The sequence below is a fragment of the Ammodytes marinus genome, assembly GCF_949987685.1.
Source record: "Ammodytes marinus genome assembly, chromosome: 8".
NCBI lineage: Eukaryota > Metazoa > Chordata > Actinopteri > Uranoscopiformes > Ammodytidae > Ammodytes > Ammodytes marinus.
The window spans coordinates 10,922,288-10,940,768 of NC_137212.1; the positions used below are offsets into that span (position 1 = coordinate 10,922,288).

General features: G+C 40.8%; 2 protein-coding genes across 4 annotated transcripts; one reads left to right on the top strand and one right to left on the bottom strand.

Annotated features, from left to right (window-relative positions):
• Nucleotides 1-614: 614 nt before the first annotated feature.
• Nucleotides 615-7,856, bottom strand: il12rb1 (interleukin 12 receptor subunit beta 1). Of its 2 annotated transcripts, none has more exons than XM_080033181.1 (15): nucleotides 7,732-7,856; nucleotides 7,300-7,420; nucleotides 6,427-6,578; nucleotides 6,178-6,317; nucleotides 6,036-6,078; nucleotides 4,897-5,019; nucleotides 4,457-4,533; nucleotides 3,552-3,783; nucleotides 3,301-3,462; nucleotides 2,905-3,003; nucleotides 2,397-2,552; nucleotides 1,873-2,028; nucleotides 1,688-1,757; nucleotides 1,296-1,371; nucleotides 615-1,007 (listed from the first exon to the last, which is right to left on the bottom strand). In XM_080033181.1, the coding sequence occupies exons 1-15, from the start codon at nucleotides 7,805-7,807 to the stop codon at nucleotides 681-683; spliced, it is 2,010 nt and encodes a 669-aa protein (XP_079889307.1). In that variant the 5' UTR covers nucleotides 7,808-7,856; the 3' UTR covers nucleotides 615-680. The 2 variants fall into 2 exon arrangements, with proteins under 2 accessions (XP_079889307.1, XP_079889306.1); XM_080033180.1 differs by having other exon boundaries at nucleotides 6,427-6,590.
• Nucleotides 7,857-12,138: 4,282 nt separating this feature from the next.
• Nucleotides 12,139-18,415, top strand: klhl26 (kelch-like family member 26). 2 transcript variants are annotated; one of them, XM_080032271.1, is made up of 3 exons: nucleotides 12,139-12,374; nucleotides 13,692-13,874; nucleotides 14,386-18,415. In XM_080032271.1, the coding sequence occupies exons 1-3, from the start codon at nucleotides 12,325-12,327 to the stop codon at nucleotides 15,965-15,967; spliced, it is 1,815 nt and encodes a 604-aa protein (XP_079888397.1). In that variant the 5' UTR covers nucleotides 12,139-12,324; the 3' UTR covers nucleotides 15,968-18,415. The 2 variants fall into 2 exon arrangements, with proteins under 2 accessions (XP_079888397.1, XP_079888398.1); XM_080032272.1 differs by lacking the exon at nucleotides 13,692-13,874.
• The last annotated feature ends 66 nt before the right edge of the window (nucleotides 18,416-18,481 follow it).

Consider the following 18,481-nt stretch of genomic DNA (forward strand, 5'->3'; position numbering starts at 1 on the left):
TCAGGTTTACAGTGACCAACAATGGGCTCTCTTTACAGAAAAACTGATTTTATTTGCACATTGATGTTGTAGCTGTTTTTTTTTACTATATTTTGTAGTTTTGTTTGAGTTTAATATTGTAAAGAAAATCCGACTGTGACGACTTAGCTCTTTGCGTCAAGTAAATGTAATAATCTTATAAAAATAAAAATCTTAAGACAATTGATTTTAAAATAAGGGCAACCACTATGCTGCCTTTAAAAATGAATAAACTACCAGTTATTAAGTGAGACATTTAGATTTATTTCAATATATTTGAGAATCTTAAATGTCAACTTCGTGGAGTTTTGTTCTAAAACACAGAATATTGACAGAAAAAAATTTAAATAAAAAATTTGTACCAGAATTTGCTGGTTTAGAATACCTTTTAGAAAAATAGGAATTGTTGACATTGTGCGTTGACAAAAAAAAATGTCACCGGCAAAATATGTCACATGTCAAATTCAACAAATGTGAAGAAAACTAATATTTTCCTCATAACAAGTTTATTACACCGATAGTTTTTTCATCCAAAATTACAAAAAGACAATATACGTTAAAAAAGTACTTCAAAAAAAGTTAAGAATTGGTCCATGTAAACCCGATACATTCGTGCAATTTTGTGACTGAGGTTACATTTAAAAAAAAAAGTGAAATCCGTTTCAGGGCGAGTCTGTCTTCACATCAAAGACCAAACCATTCCTGTATATCAGCATGGTGATCTCATTGTCCTCTGGTTCGAGATCCGTTCTTTCTTCTTCCCTGGAGCTCCTCAGGGCCTGATCTATAGAGCACACACTGCCGTCACTGGTTCCTTCTCCTGACACCTTTGAATGGCCCTCCTCGCCCTCAAGGTCCTGGTCAGTGCCTTGGTCCCACTCACCTCCACAGAAAGTGGTTTCCTCTGTGACCTCGGGGAGAGACTTTACCTCTGGCTGAAGCTGGTGAAGAGTCAGCTCATGCACCACCTCCTTCCTCTCCAGTATCTCCTGTTGTAGGCCACATTCACAGAGAATGGTGTGAATGTGTAGTTTAGTTTTTTTTAAGTGTTTTTGTTCTCTACCGAGGTTGTGGTTTTAAGTAAAGGAAAAAATGAAATTGAAATCGAAAGAAAAAGTTCTTCTCTGTTCTGTTTCTATACTTGTATGTGTGAGAAGAGCGCAAGTCCTTAGTCAACTTCCCTTCATTCACAGAGAACTTCTACCTTGCATAAATGACTAACAGGGTTTCAGAGAGAGCAAAAACAGCTTGAGATCCTAGGTAACGTTGTCTCTTACCTGACTCTCTGTTGGATAAGAGGTGAAATCTTGAATAACAGGTCTTGGCACAGGAGGGAAGAACCTATTTTTGATTCTGTGTATTAGAGCAGATTTAAAAAAAAGGTTTTTAAAAAATCCATAAAACAGCAACTCAGACAACCCAAACTCAATTTCTATATGGAATTTATTTTGAAAAAATGTAGCTCTTGCTGAATAAAAGCAACACACAGACTACACTAATGTTAAATCTTCCAGCACACAAAAACTTCAGCCATCAGAATAATTTGAAAGAGAACAATTTTATATGTATGAGAGGCATTATTCATACTTTGAATTCGGTGGGAAAGAGGTTTTATAGCTCAAACACCCTGCATTTTGTACGTAGAATATGTCGTGCAGAAGTCACCTACCTCTTCAAGATACAGGTGCAAATTGTTGAGATTAAAAAGAAAACTAGCAGCAAGCCGAGACTCCACAACACTATTTGTGGGGAGGAGAGGAAAATATTGGAAAGAAAATGTGTAAGCAACCACATTTGGAAAAAAACGCTCCATTGAACCATTTTAACTTTAAAAAACATCATAGTTATTTATACCATTCATTGGCTTTTCTGGCAATGTGTTGATAATGACTGTCGCTTTAAGTCCGTCTCCAATTTGTGTCACTCCGGACAGGCTGATGTTGTATTTGGTGGCCTGTTTCAAGTTTTCCAGGCGGTATTTTGTCAGCGAGGCTGAAATGTTGTGGCACTCTGAAGAAATGAGACATGGGCAAAAGCTCACAGATCAAATCAAATCAGTTTTATTTATAAAGCCCAACATCACAAATAGCCATTTCCCTCAGTGGGCTTTACAATCTGTACAGAAATACTCTGTCCTTATACCCAGTAAAAACAAACACAGGAAGTTGTCACAACAGCTAAACACATGTTGATGCGTTATTGGTAAGTTTCATTTCCTGAGGTAGCCTACTTTAAAGTAATAGAAGACGGTGAAATGTTGTAGATTAAAGTATATGTGTGTCCTGTTTGTTGGTTCTGCAAAACGTTTGGTTTTGTAAGAAAAAAAAAAAAAGACAAAGCTACAGATGACTAAAAAGGTAAAAAGGGGGATTTCTCACCTTGGGGCTCATCCTGTGAATTGATTTTCGCACTGCAGAGGCTGTAGTGTGTGAGGAAGCCTCGCCGGTCCACAGTGGGAATCGCTTTCCAAGACAGGTCAGCAGAATTGTGTGTTTCACCGTAAGCAACAAAGTCCTGAGGCGCTTTACTAGGAACTGAAGAGAAAAATCAACTCTTTTTCTTTTTTTCAAACTTAGCTGTGTTCTAGTTTGACCCTGATGCACCAATCTGCACTGAATTGGTGCTATCACCATAACACTGCTCAATAGACATGAGACAAATGAAACACCATTTCTTATTTGACGTCATGTACCACACAGTGAGCTGGGATGTACAGATTTTTTATTGGCCAATAACTGAATTTAGGTGTCAGAATTGGCGAGAGATAATGGCCTTTAGGACAGTAGGTGAGGGTTATGTGTTTTAGCAAATATCCAAAAAAGACATCTTCAAGTGACAAAGCTGTCACACTCTTTGTGTATACGAATTTGATATAAAGACACTTACCACCCTCTCTTTTATAAACGAGGCACATTTTAACTGTCTGTGGTTTCCATCCATTACATTTGTTTTCAAAGTAAAGGTATCGAACATAGTCCTTCATGTCTGTAAAAGAAATACATAGTAAACAATTTAAATACAAGGGTGCCGCAACATGAAGAAGATGAGATTAATAAAACAACTAAAAACGACAAATGAAAAGCTGAGAAGACTTGGAGACCAACAGACATTAGGGGGAATTTCCATTGCGGGGAATAAATGTAAATACTAGTGAAAATAATCTTTTTGCTCTTGTAGGCCTTTGTCTGCATATATGTTGGTGCAAATAAGGCCAGGGATTAGCCTTTCCCTCTTCAGAGTGAATTAAGTTGTGTGGTTGAAAGTTCTTGAAATACAACTTACTTCTTTGTATTTTTTTAGGCCTACTGTCTTTTGATGTTACAGTGATCACATTTGCTGGCCTTAGATCTCCCTCTTGAAGCTCGTCGTGGAGCTCGTAAAACTCAAGGCAAGTTTTCTTTCTTCTTTTTCTGGCCAGCAGTCCTAGTAATGTTGTATCGCAAGCTGTCAGGGTGAGAAAAGGAACAGCCTTTATGGTATAGTTCAGGATAAAATGAGCCTACATGATTGGTGACAAAGACTCTTTGGTCAACCTTTTAAACTTGCAGTAGCTTCGGCAGGTAGGCCTAATTCTAAGACCGCTGGCGGGGATGACCCTGCGCTGTTCTTTGCGATGACAGAGATATTGACAACAGAGTAGGAAACATAAGTAATGTAATGTTGGGCTTGGATGGATGTGGAATCTACACAGGAACATCCACGTGAAGACTGCGTGTCTACCACAGAGTAATTCACTCCTGTGAACGCTGCTGCATCTGGCACCGGCTGAGGAGCAGAAGAGAGCTTCGTTAACATACTACAGTATCAACTATGATGGGGTGACCTAGCCTGGGAGTAAAAACGGTAAATAAGCGCAAATGCAAAGTCCAAAAAAGTTAACTTTTTAGCTAAATCAGTTTGATTTTAGATTTTTTTTTTGCTATCGTTAGCTGCAGAGGTGGTCGGAGTAGATGCATATAGCAGTTGTACTCTAGTGTAATAGTATCCCTGTACTTATACACTGACTGTATCTGCTTTTTATCCAGAACTGCTCGTATCTTAATCTTAATCTTTGAATGCCAACTTTTTTTAAACGTGTTGCAATTTAAAATGGTATGTTTGTGTATATTTACAAAAAAATATAAACACATTGCACATAACGTCCCAACTTTTTCGGAATTGGGGTTGTATAAAGTCTATATTTTCCTCCCCTTCGACTGAGGGCCTACTCATAAAAACCTCCCAAAACAGCTAAATCAAATCATCAGAGCCTAACTCCTTGTGTACTAATGCACATTGGACATTAAAGATCCAAATTCTAGTTTCAAACCCACCACATTTTGTAATACTGTAATTGTATTGCTAAATATAATCAACTCAAAATAAATTCAGTTCTTTAAAATAAAATTCTAAATATACACCGTCATAATTTGGAGTTGTTTTACCTTCACCGGCTTACCTTCCAAGTTAGTGTCACTGTTCGAGTGCCGTTTCCAAGTCCTGTTGTGTTGACGACTTCAAGTTTTTCTTCGAGTTCTGCAGTAAAAAGCAGAATCATATACGTGAGAAGCCTAGCCCTTTTGTTGTGATGTGGATTTAATTCAAAGAGATAACTGAGTTTGGGTTTTTGATATCCAATGTGCTCAAGCCATTTTAGCGCAGTAGTCATGCCTGAAACCCCAGTCACAGATATCAGCCAGTGGGCTATTCTCTGATGCAGTAATACTTTGTGATTGGGGTTTGTGCTGGAGATTTTACACAAGGCCTAGTGCTTCTTTAAAATTATTTTACATTTCCCTTTTTTGTGTGTATCGTTTTAATTACCACAAATTATTTCAATGAGAACAGTGGAATTAAATCCAAAGTACAAACCAATACGACTCAAACCTACGACTGTACCTGCAGGAACAGTCACAACTGGAGACCAGCCGCTCCACAGTGGGTTAAGGGCCTGTGTGGACTGCTGTCGGATTTTAACCTTGTACACTGAATTCTTCAAAAGGTTCACAATGCAGACCTGATCTGTTTGGATAAAAAAAGAAGAGAAGAATAAAAACATTTCGTAAATGTTTACTTTTCAATGGGTCACTTAAGAGTGAAAATCAATGTTTTGTCACCCTCTAGCATGACTGATCGGGCTGTAAGGCAACAAATCACATGGAAAGATCTTCAGTAGGAATGATTGAAATAACGATGGAATAAGGCGTTGGGCTGAGAGCCTCCGACAGGCAGTGAAGTGAGAAAGAAGTAAGTGTTGAGAGACAGACCAATGCACTGTTGGTTAAAGGTGCTGTAAGCGGAATGGTTCTTTTAGTTAACTTCCTGTCAGTTAGCAGTCCCTCGCTCGTCCCTACGTCACCACATTAATGCACTGCGGTCTTCAAGCAGCGAGTTATCTAGCATCATCTCAGATCCATAAGTGTGATAAAACATGATAAAAACCATCAAAACAGACATTGGGAAGGATTTTTACCTGCTCCGCCATTGTAGGCGCATACACATTCACCCATCTGTTGCTCTGGCGTGCACCGTCAGTGAGCCCATGGAGTGTATATAGTATGTATGAGTGAGACGGGTGTCGGTTTGTAGCGTTCTCTCTTCTGATTGGATAAAAATTGCGGGATACTCCAATAAGTTTATTTGCCGATTACATGCAAAGCAGTTGACTGAGAGATCGGCTTTATGAAACGCGCACATTAGGTAAGTAATCACTGTATTAATAAAGAGCGATTTAACACTTATATTAACATAAATAAACTTCACCTTTAAGGTATTTTCATGGGAGCCTGAAATGGATTACAGCAATCTCCCAGCATTAGCATAAATGATGTACAGTAGTCAGTCAGTCAGTAGACATAAAAATAAAAAATAATTTTAAGACCAATTAAATCAGTTTGGTTAAAACAAAACAAAACTACAGGAATGATCCTTCAGTGTATCTCAGTGATAAATCCCCAAAAAGCACAGAAAAGTATACAAAGATAACTTTTCATTCAAAAGATCCAAAATACAAACGATATAACACATGATATACTCACGCTTTAAACTTTCATTGGTGGTATTTGTTGTTGTCTGCAACAGCTAAACGGATGCAAAGTGAAATATGTTCATTTATGTCGTAAAAAAACGGTTTCAGATACATTCACATTTTACAATCTGATCTAGTAAGATCTGCCTTACTTTATTCCATGACTCATTGGGGTCTCCAAATCGCCTGAACAAGACCTCGGCTAAAGCTGGATAGTTCTCTGCAGGTGTCCAGTTTAAGCTGAGGTTGTTTTTCAACCAAGACACAGAGATATGTGGTGCTTCATACTTAACTGTTGAAGAAAATGCCAAATACGTTGTGCTGTATGTACTGTAAACAGGAAAATATTTTTTTATTTTACTTGTTGCGTGGTATTGGGTGATATGAGAGCAGCACCGTACCTGTGTCCACGAGTACAACAGAACTCCTGTGTGACGTGCAGATGGAGCTTCCGACATGAGCTTTTACCCAAATGTCAACAGAACGTTCTATGGTGAGCGCATCTGCGTGGAGCTTCATGCAAGTATCCTTAATGCCCCGAAAAACGTTTTCCCTGCGGATAGAACTGTAGAGCTTTGAGGTGGAGGGGACACAACCTGCAAATATTTCTCATATCTTTTAGATGTAATCTGTCGCATTTCATCTAGTTTATTGTCTTTTATTCAGATTCAGTCAATGGTTTGTTTAAGACATGGTGATAGGTCCCACATTTTCAAAATTGATGAAAGGTCATTTTGCACACTATGAGTGCTGCCGTGTATGAAGTTCCCGGTTTTCCATGTGCAAACAAATGCAGCATGGATGCCAGGGCGAGTGTTGTCGCTACAGAGTGCCAACGGCTATAGCGATACAGACTCTCTCTGTCTGCACTCATAACTTCTGGGTCACAATGTTGGATCAGAACACAGAGAAAGCATTCTGCTGGTAAGAACTGCCAATACACTGACTTCATAAAGTCAATAATGTTGGTTTTGAAAGAAACTCTGGTCCAGAAGTGCCTGCAACTACATTTACGGCCACTAGAAACGGCTGATTACAGCTTTAATTCAAGAGAGATCTCTCTAATATTTCCACCTGACATAGTTAGTATATTAAAAAACTTTAGGATCTCTAGAATTTAGAAAAAAGTTACATAGGTTGGACAAACAGCATGAGTTTTCTTATGACTAGGAAATAACCTCATTCATTCATTTTATACACTGAGAGACAACACAAGGAGATTGTTTCCATTGTGTCTAGCATCTAAGTGAACATATTTAGTAAGCAATACTCACTCAAAGAAAAGGTCAAACGTCACATCACCGGTATTATTCATGCTCCATTCGCAAGTGTACTCATCATCGTCTGCAGTTCTTTTGAAGCACTGAGGACTCGAAGGAGCCTCACAGGCTGATCCTTGGGATTAACACATTTGTTGTCATTGATTTTACTTTGTTGTTATAGAAATAAACAAAGAGATTTTTCGTTAGATAAACGGCTTCCGCAACAAACCCAACAAAGTGAAAACCGCATGATGCTGATATCCTAACCAAAATCTTTTTTGTGCCGGATGTTTTACTTAAACTTTTAAAAACTGTCACTTTCACACGTCTGGTTAGTATTCTGCACTGTGTTTTAGATCAGATAAGATAAGATTAAACCAAAAGGTGCCACAAGGTCACTGCAGGGGAGGAAAAACAGATGCTTTTCTTTGTGTATCTATTTACCTCTGCTGGCCGTTGCAAGGAAGATAACCAAAACAAAATATCCATGTAGTGAACTGCAGCGTCTCAAAGTTTCCATGAGGTATAGTGTAAAGTCTTGAAGGATAATTCACCAGTGTGTGAGAGTCCATGTATTCAACCTGCCTTCGTGGAACTCAGGCGTATTTCTGAGACATGTCAGAAAGATGTCATTGTCTCTTAGATTAAATGAGCTGCAGCTAAACCACAAGTATAAGGGCGGGGGGAGGTTGCCTCTGACACATTTGTAGACAGACACCACAGCCATTCTGAAAGTGCCGAGTCTTTGAAGTCTTTTTGTTAATTTTATTTTTTGCTTTAGGTTGATTTCCCTACAACTGTTTTTGTTCTCTTCAGTCAAAGAAAGACTGTTGGAGACTATGGAAACTACAGCAACAGGGAACAGACACTTATGTCTGTTTGGTGTTTCTCTGAGCTGTATGCAGACCATCGTGATGGATGGGGTAGCGGGCTCTTTTGCCTGTTTGTAGCCCCCATGGCCATTGGTGCCTACTGAAGGAAATCTTTGATGGAGTGACCTCTTGTTCATGATACAGTTCAATAAGTTAAATTGTTTAAATTAACTATCACTTCATTTAGAAAATATGAAATCTGATTGCAAGTTATTGTAGTAGCCGATTGTTTCCCCATGGCGACCAAGACAAGGGCGAGGCTTGACAATTCGATGTTTCAGGTTTATTTCAGAGATTCCATCAGACGTCTATTAAAAGGTTGTCTTCGTCTCTCACAGTGACCTCTTAACATTTAAAGGCCTTTGCTCAGCAACTCTGGTATTAACCATTCAAAATCCACCACATGGGCCCTCCTTTAAAAGATACTTCTTTTACCAAAACATAGATATTTGAATGGTCCAAAAGTAACCCTAAAATAAACACTGAAACACTCTTTATGAGTTATGTAGAATACAATGCATAGTTAAAGGCATCACTGCAGTACCTACATTTTATTAAGACCAACAATTCAAATGCACCAAATCCCAAACGATAAATGAAATTGAGACAGTGAGTCATGACACCATTACAATTTCCTTCCTCCTGAGGTCAAACCCCCACCCAAGACAGTGCACAGGAGCCACGTTACGTGGAGGAGAAACTGCTTGTGTAGGCCAGTGTAAGACGACACAGTTCGGCAGTCAGCGGGGCCTGTGACGTCATTATCACACCTGTCTTCTCATCAACAAACTGTAAATATATTGGAAGGAGAAGCAAGCAGTTATACTGAAGTGGATTGGTTAAACGATTTAAATCTGAAATATCATGCCCTTCCAGCTCGCGTTGTGGCTCTTGAGACTTTTTTTTCCCGCAACACTTCTACGTCTTACATCCTCATTGTTTTCCCCATTTCCCCTTTATACAGTTTCAGATCAGATCACATGCACATTCGGTTTGAAAGAATGTTGGTTGGTTTTTACATGTTACTACTGACTACTGTTCACATGGACAAGAGAAGCATTGAGGAGGAGGATGACTAGCAACTAGCAGCAAGTAGTAACAGATTTAATGTAGCTCAATGGCGAGTGTTAAAAAAAACATTTTCTGAACACATATTCTTTGTTTCATCCAATAGGCATACATGTTTATTAACCTTCGGAATACTATTAAACTTGATAGCAGTGGCGGCTCCTGACAATAATCTGAGGGGGGGGCAATTGTTGCCATGATGGGTAAAATGACCCAAAATGAACCTAAATCAGATAGCTAATATGACAATGTCATATTGCATTTAACAGTTTGTTTTTCCTGTTCATCTGGCATAACCACTCTGGCACCATTAGACAAGCATTGTACTGTACAGTATTTTTGGACATTAAGTTAGTTAATTTTTTGAATAAAATTAATTTAGCTCTAAAATTATTTAATTATCCGGCTGTGGCCATCACAGATAACTTGTCATCTAGACTACCAGTGTGCTCCTCAGATAGGCTTCCTTTAAAAATGAAGAGACCTGCTCTACAATTAATCACAATAATCTGATTGACTTGGCAGTTGTGTTCTGATTCAACAAAAATGGATGCTGGCATAGCATTTGTGCAATCATCACATTGGTTTGCATTACTACTGTCTACCTTTCTTTATATGTCCATGCTGTCTACAGCACCGTTACTTGGTAGGCGAGGTTTATGCCTCGGACGGACAGCAGCTGTTAGAAACAGTCTATGGATCAGCTGTTGAACGGCGCAGGCTCGTCCATATGCAGATTGATGTTTAATGTTTGTTTTACCTTTTCTGAGAAATGATGCATAGGGGTGACACCCGAAGTTATCCATGCGGTGTCTGTGCTGCCATCAAGATGGATAAAAAGCCAGTATACAGTCCATAATCATCATGCAGCGGCAGCAGAACAGAGCGTTAGCGCCTTAGCATCCTGCTAGCCTCGTTAGCCGTTCAAACGAGCCCCCAATCCATCTTGGTAGATTTTGCTTGATGGTTACATTTTGTCTGGAAAGGACCTAGTCCTTGACATGATCAAGTAGCTTGCCAAGCCTAGCCTGAGTTGATATTAGTTATGTTGGTCTTGAATCTGACCGCTTTGGGCAGCAGACCGGACATGTGACTGTATCAGTCACTGTAATTGGTTAATTGTTTACTGTACGTATGACGACAACACGTTAGGGCGAGCAGTACACCTCCGGAACCCATAGAGATTGCATTGTGAAGCCTGCAGTTTGAAAAAAAAAGTTTTACATTAAAGAGGATCAATGATACTTTTCGACTTTTATGACCTATAAACGTTGTTATAATGATTTATAGTCATGTTTAACCATACTAGAGTATCAAATAATTACGTACATGCATTTCGACGTATTCCCTGCTGACCGTCTGGGGTGGCTATGCAGAGCACTAAAAACTATGGCAGCCGGTCGAGCCGAACTTGTTCAAATTTCCGGGTTTTCTCTGTCACGCTCGGGTCGTTTCTGTCATGTTTCCATGAATGGTAATGCTGCCGCTCAGGCAAGCTCCGGCTGCATGCCCCCACCTTCCTGGAAATTTCCTGAAATTTCCCGCTGCTGGAAGGAAGGTAACCAATCACAACGGAGTGGGGTTTGCAGCAGGGGGGGAGGGGCGGAGAAGCTCAAAGCAGTGTGTTGAGAGAGACTGCTGTGCTGGCTGGGGTAAGAGGAAGAGTGTCCCGAAAATCTACATAGTTTTTTGTGATGTGATTCGTGTCAGGTTGCTCTATAGCAGTTTTTAACAAGAAATTAAGACCAGAAAAGTAGTATAATAGGATCTCTTTAAAGTCTATGAGAGTGCTCAGGGCGCTTTTAAACCAGCACGAAATCGCCCCAGAGTGACGGTACAGAGCACAGACACTGATTGTACAATGATATTTAGACTTAGATGCAGGTAAAAACTGTATTGAAATAATAAATTATGATTAGAAATACAAAAAAATTAAAAAATGTTTCATCATTATTATATTTTATTTTTTTGCTGGTATGGCTCAAGGAGGGCGTCGCCCTATCGCCCTCTATGGGCGAGCCGCCGCTGCTTGATAGGCTCCTGCTTGTGTTGTGATTTTCACGTTTCTTTGTCTCTATAAGATTAATGCTGTGGCTTTTCCTTAGTGAGAGTTGATTTCATCGTTCGGCAATAGGTTATTTTTTGCGCATTTCAGTTCTGTCTTCAGTCACTGGAATTTCTTATTGACAGAAAACCAAACCAAACTAATTTAGGTGAGAGATGTCAATAATACTATTCTTCCTAATGAACTGCTTCTTAGTTTCTCACACAGCTTGACACTTCATCTGTCTTACCTTTTGTTATTTTGAATATATATCAAAATGACCCAATATTAAAAACATTATGTAAAGACATTCTACCTTTAAAAAATTATATTATTATTATTATTATTATTATTATTATTATTATTATTATTATTATTATTATTATTATTATTATTATTATTATTATTATTTTATTTTTTAAATATACAACTTTACACACTATTTTGCTGATAGGCTATACTGCTTTTGTAGGCTACAATTATTTCAGCAAGAGTAGCCTACTTATAATTAAGACGATACTTTTTACACTTTTACTGAAGTAACCATATGTCCTTTAATAATTGTGTTGCATAACACACATCAGGCCTATCCTTAATTGAAAACTGGGATAATTTGCAAATTTTTTATCATTCTGCTCACCTTGCACACTAGGCTACATAATTATTTTTCCATTGAAAATGTGTGGGCCACATCTGATTATTGTTTGCACCATCGGACAACGACAAATCCCTTGTGGCGTGACCATAGGCCTAATGGCAAGAAACCTGATTCTGATTGGTGGTAATATTCCAGTGCACCTGTAAAGATGTAACAGTGGCGCCTCCCAGTGGCCGGGCGCAGTCAGTGCAGAAGAGGGACGTGTAGCAAACAGCTGGTAGGAGAGGTCATCCCCGTGTCCACCGCAGGAACTCGAGCAGACGGCTGCTCTCCTTCCGTGTATGAATAACAGCATGTTTCCGAATTATTAAAACACCATGAAAAGGCCAGTCGTGCCGATGACCTCCTGGTAACAAAACTGAAAATGCCCCATGCGTGTTGCTCTGTGCTAGAAGATGGCGGAGTCGGATGGCGGGGATTTTGCTCCTCAACATCCACCGAACAGGTGAGTGAAGCGGGGTGGGGATATGGTGTGTCCGCGGTGTTGGGGCTGCTCTCATGCGGAGCCTCTCACTAAACCACCGCGGGCTCCCGGGACCGCAGCACAGCCCGAAGCCGCTGCAGAGTCACGGCGTCGCTGCTTAATTCTGGGAAACACCGAGGAGTTGATCAGGCCTCCAGACTACCCTTTCTCTATCGATTTAGACTATATATTTGGAAATTAAGTAAAGTTACTTATCTCAGCCTGCCGGGTTAAAGCACTGTCCTTATAGGCTACTTCAAAAGCTAAACCAGTAGGCTAGTTTAGTCTTCTTAAAATAGTTTAGGCAATGTTGATGCAGTAACGCTGCTTTAGTCGTTAACTGCAACAGCGAACAAACAAAACACTTAAACGTTAGTGCAGTTAATAAAATAAAAGGTCTAAATGGCAACATTTTGCCAAACAGGCTAAAATAGAAAATTCTGAACAAACATGTTAAAGAAAGTAAAATGTTCCTGCAGTCTGTAGGCCTACTTGTTTTTATCTAGGCTACTATCTATGGTTTTTATCACTTAACCTATGACATGCTGATTAAACCTTGGCCATCAGCCCTGTCTGCATGACTGATAGGCTATATTTTGATCAATATGTAGCCTACTCACGTCCTTCATCTCCTCAACACGTTATTCCATTTTAATTTAATATTTCAGGCCCTTTTTTTTTGCCTTGTATTAAATTTGTGATCCGACTATTACATTTTTGGATTTGAACAAAGGGATTACTTGCATGTGTTATGTGTCTTTGATCTGCCTTTTATTTGATTGGATGACATTTTTCGGTCTCATTGTACAAGGCAGAAAATTGCTGTGCGAATCTACCTGAGCACAAAGTTCCAATGTCGAGAAATACAAATGTAAAACAAGATGTTGGCTGTCTACACCTTACAGCTGTTGGGCAGGTTACTTTGTTTCAGCTCATATGAGACCATATTTCTTGCTTTAGGCACAAGGAAAATGGTGATGGGATTCCATTAACAACACGTCTCTTTATCGATAGTTGATATATTGATAGTCTCCCCTATGAGTGCAGCAGTGCGTTTGGCAGCTCTGGGCAAAGTCATGCTGGAGATCGTTTACAGACAATCCTCTGCTGTTTACCTTCAGTCTGTTTAAACCCAGTTAAGAAGTTTTGTGCAATGTCATCGGAACAAGCTGCTGCTGTTTTGTACGATATTCACAACATTATTGAAGCACGTGTAAAACAATTAGGAAGTTTGATTTGAAAAAATAAATAAAATTAGGAACCCTTGATTCACTGACAAGGCCTTTTTTTTCTTTCCAGTATGGCTAACAAGAATAGCACCCTGCGCTGTACATTTTCTGCATCAAGCCACAGTGCCATTCTCCTCCAGGGCTTGTCGGTCTTGCGTGCTCAGGGCCAACTACTTGACGTCGTGTTGGCTGTCAATGAGGAGCGTTTCCAGGTTCACAAAGCTGTGCTGGCCGCCTGTAGTGATTACTTCAGGTCAGTCTGATTTGCGGACTTCGCACCGCCCATTAACATGTTATAAAGGAAGCACTTAGCTGATGCTCGAAACTGAGAGCACTGTAAACCTAGTGCACTGTTAGAGTAAGTGAGTGAAATTTGATACTCACAATATATTGCACAACGATGCACTCACTGACACTTGTTGTCCGTCATTAGTACTTTAATGTGAACTGTTTTACTGAATTTATTCGTACATAGATCCTACTGTTTATAGAAGTTGTAGAACGATATATTCCAGAAATTGCAAGTGAGGAAGCTTAGAAAAGATAATTTATTAAACATACATTTACAAATTGGTGACATAAAAATGAAGCCAAATTTACTTAAACAAAACAATAATCCAGAAAGAAGAAAGCTGTTTCACATGAAATAGGTGCTTTCACAAAGTCATACACAATTCTGGTCATTTTAAATCGGTGCCTCACATTTAGAAGAGATGCAATTATAAAACTGTAATGTAATTTACTGGCTTGATCTTGTGTTGCAGAGCAATGTTCACCGGAGGCATGAGGGAATCGAATCAAGATACCATTGAGCTGAAGGGCTTGTCCGCCCGTGGGCTGAAACATATTATTGACTTTGCGTACAGTTCGGAAGTCACATTAGACCTGGACTGTATTCAGGATGTGCTTGGAGCAGCTGTGTTTCTTCAGATGGTCCCAGTCGTGGAGTTGTGCGAGGAGTTCCTCAAGTCGGCGATGAGCGTGGAGACGTGCCTGCACATCGGCCAGATGGCCACCACCTTCAGCCTGTCTTCGCTCAAAGAGTCGGTGGACGCCTTCACCTTCCGCCATTTCCTCCAGATTGCGGAGGAGGAGGACTTTCTACACATCCCCATGGAACGCCTGGTGTTCTTCCTGCAGAGCAACAAACTGAAGAACTGTAGCGAGATCGACCTCTTTCACGCCGCCATCAGATGGCTCCAGTACGCCGGGTCTCGCCGGGCTCAAGCCAGCAGCGTGCTCTGCCACGTGCGCTTCCCGCTAATGCGCTCCTCGGAGCTGGTGGACCGTGTTCAGACGGTGGACTTCATGGTGGAGGACGTGCTGTGCCGACAGTTTCTCCTCGAGGCCTTCAACTACCAGATTCTTCCCTTCCGACAGCATGAGATGCAGTCTTCGAGGACGCTCATACGCTCCGACGTCATGTCACTCATCACCTTTGGCGGGACGCCGTACACCGACAACGACCGCACGGTCAGCACCAAAGTGTACCATCTCCCCGACACAACCTCCCGTCAGTTCAAAGAGATGACGGAGATGGAGCCTGGGTGCAGCCACGCTTGTGTCGCTGTGCTGGATAACTTTGTGTATGTGGTCGGTGGACAGCACTTGCAGTACCGCAGTGGGGAGGGGGCGGTCGAGAGCTGTTACCGCTACGACCCGCATCTGAGCAAGTGGCTGCGCATCCACGCTATGCAGGAGGCTCGTATCCAGTTTCAGCTCAACGTGCTGCGCGGACAGCTCTATGCCACCGGAGGGCGCAATCGATCTGGCAGTCTGGCATCTGTAGAGTTGTACTGCCCAAAGAAGAACGAGTGGACTTACGTGGAACCATTAAAACGCAGGATCTGGGGACATGCAGGGACCGCCTGTGGAGAAAAGCTATACGTCTCCGGGGGTTACGGCGTCTCGTTGGATGACAAGAAAACTCTTCACTGCTACGACCCAATATCAGACCAGTGGGACTTCCGAGCTCCCATGAATGAACCCAGAGTCTTGCATGCCATGATCAGCGCCAGGGATCGGGTTTATGCTCTGGGCGGTCGCATGGACCATGTTGACCGTTGTTTTGACGTGCTTGCGGTGGAGTATTACATTCCAGAGAATGACCAGTGGACCACTGTGAGTCCAATGAGAGCCGGCCAGTCTGAGGCAGGCTGCTGTTTACTGGACAGGAAGATCTACATCGTCGGGGGCTACAACTGGCACCTGAACAATGTCACAAGCATCGTGCAGGTGTACAACACGGAGACGGACGAGTGGGAGAGGGATTTGCACTTCCCAGAATCCTTTGCTGGCATCGCTTGTACACCAATTATAATTCCACAAAACACCACACAACGCTAACCATCCGACCCTTGACTGTGAAGATTTTATTCCATTTGCTCTTTCTGCCGAACCATTGAGTCAACACAAGGTGTGAACATTGTGAAAGCTAGTGTGTGTCTGTGTCTGTGTCTGTGTGTGTGTGTCTGTGTGGGACATTTGGAACATTTTGATTTGGAATTTCTTTTAAGTGAAAACTCTTAAGTAATCTTATGTTGAGAAACTTTTATGATAAAGATAGAAGCTTTTTGAAAGACAATTGGTTGGTATCTGATCAAAATATTTTGATGCGTCCAGGTATATTATCTCAAAATCAACTATAATCTATTCTTCTTCAATAGCATTGCCTACATGTATAACACTTAAACACAATCCTAATCCAGTCAGTGTTAAGGGTCAGGGTCTTAAATTATAGATGGCACAAATATGCCTCGTTTCCACCGAGTAGAGTGGGTCGGAGCGGCTTGCTTTTAAGAATCTCTTGGTGTTTCCACCGCCGACCCAACCCTTACTGGTAGGGCGGGGTTTAGACTCGACTGCGATAGCCGATATGGGTCAAACTATCGTGCTGTAGAACAACTGTGGTCAAGTCGGCGGTCTCTCTTTTTTGCTTGGTCAAACCAGCTGCTTCCCTATTTATTCCCCCCATGTTGCGAGCGTATTACGCCGGTAAATGCTCAGAGACGGCTCGGTGCAAGCCAACAGAGACCGTGAGCGAACAGCGCTGGCTGTGGCAGCTACGTGACATCGTAGCAGTGGGACACAGTATAGCCCACTGATTAATTTAATGACGAGGGAAAACATCACACAATAAACAGTGCTGCGCTCACATCTTTCGCCAAAACACAATACCCTTCACTCTTGCCGAGGCGACTACAAATGGCGGAAATTATTCTTTCGACCAATCAATGGACGGTAGTGTGTAGCTCCACCTTTTCGGCACCCTTTCAGGCGGCTGGTACCCCAACGGAGGAGTACTGAAAATTGGAGCGGCTTAGAGCGGTTAGGCTCGCTTATATCAGTACCCTACCCAACTTTTGGCAAATGGAAAGCCAAAATAACCAGACCGAACTGCTCCGACCCGACCCGCTCTACTCGGTGGAAACGAGGTAATAGTCTCTCTGGAGTTAAATTGTGTGTTTGCAAAGGTATTAACTGACTCAATGTTAATAGTGTCAGACATTTTGATTGTACGGTTCTAAATGTTTTTTTTGTTGCATCTTTTAATATTTTGTTTGTAATTTTCAACAACACATATCAATGCACAGTAATGATTGCACAAATGGACACGAGTTGTTGTGTGTTCAACTTGGAATAAGTTGTGGGTGTCAAGGTTTTTTTATTATTACTACTACTGCCTCTGTGTGTTTCCTGAGCTAAAACCTTAACTGAGGCACTAATTGTTCTCTCAGTAAAACACAATAAACCAGAGTAGATCTCTTACAGCTGTGTGTTGATCCCTACATTAAAGGTTGACTATGTAACATTTTCTTTTAAAATGAAATTATATAAAGTCACACAAAAGTAATCTGAATCAATGTTCACTTCTACCTCACTAGAATGTGTGGTTGTGTGTTTATTTGCGCCCCCGACTGGCTCTCTTTACTTTTCTTTTGCTCCGTGTTTCTAGGCGTCAATAGATTGAGCTGTGCACATGGAGAGTGTTGGACCCTCAACCAATAACAGCGCGAGGGTTGCTGGGGTGCACACGTGGGGCCCGCAAAGTAGCAGGGAGGAGCTTGGGTGGAGCCTAGACCTTAGTCTTTTAATCCCTGTTTACCAAAACAATACCAACAAATTTTACCATGTAAAATACAGTCAGAGAGATGAGGACTGTGCAGATAAACACAAACCACCACATATTCTAGTGGGTCAGAAGTGATCATTGAGAGTTTTTTTTTTGTGTGATTATTGTTAATTTTTTCATTAAAATATTGCATAGTATGCCTTTTAAACAAGTGCTACATCCTGTTAACCACTCAAGCTCATGTTCCAACATGTTAAGGGGATAAAGGTGATATTTATTCATGCAGATTTAAAATTTAAACTATGGCTGAAATCCCCAGTGCTAGTACTTTAATTATAATTGACCATGTTTGATATTGGCCGTCTACTTTTATTTTTGACTACATTTCTGCAAGCTTTTTTTAAATGTATTATCAGACAATTGATTCTGCTGCTGAAGTCATTGATGTAGGCCTACTTAATTTATGTATAAGGAAGAAACACGCTTGAAATTCTTGTTTTTCAAATGTGTCGTCATCTACATGATGGCGATGATTGTCCGTTTTAAAACTGCTTCCTGTTTGCCTTATATTTGTATTGTTTAACCTTGTTGCAGAAAAGAACAAGATATCTTATTGAAATACAATATAAATGAAACTTCTGTAGGCAAAAGAGAATGTAGACGTTGGTGTAGCTGTATGTGCATCCTTTATTAAAGGTGTGTCATGTTTGAAAAATACCTTTTCGGGTGCCATTTTATTGATGCATTTTCCACAACAAAGCTAAACTAGTATGCACGTACTACGGCAG

What these genes read in the sequence shown, in the direction of transcription:
- klhl26 (XM_080032271.1), top strand. Translation starts at nt 12,325, where the DNA reads ATGGCGGAGTCGGATGGCGGGGATTTTGCTCCTCAACATCCACCGAAC. An exon ending in CCTCAACATCCACCGAACAG is followed by an intron (nt 12,375 to 13,691) that starts GTGAGTGAAGCG and finishes TTTTCTTTCCAG; the next exon opens with TATGGCTAACAAGAATAGCA. An exon ending in GCCTGTAGTGATTACTTCAG is followed by an intron (nt 13,875 to 14,385) that starts GTCAGTCTGATT and finishes CTTGTGTTGCAG; the next exon opens with AGCAATGTTCACCGGAGGCA.
- il12rb1 (XM_080033180.1), bottom strand. Translation starts at nt 7,807, where the DNA reads ATGGAAACTTTGAGACGCTGCAGTTCACTACATGGATATTTTGTTTTG. An exon ending in CCTTGCAACGGCCAGCAGAG is followed by an intron (nt 7,421 to 7,731) that starts GTAAATAGATAC and finishes GTTAATCCCAAG; the next exon opens with GATCAGCCTGTGAGGCTCCT. An exon ending in AGCTACTGCAAGTTTAAAAG is followed by an intron (nt 3,463 to 3,551) that starts GTTGACCAAAGA and finishes TCACCCTGACAG; the next exon opens with CTTGCGATACAACATTACTA.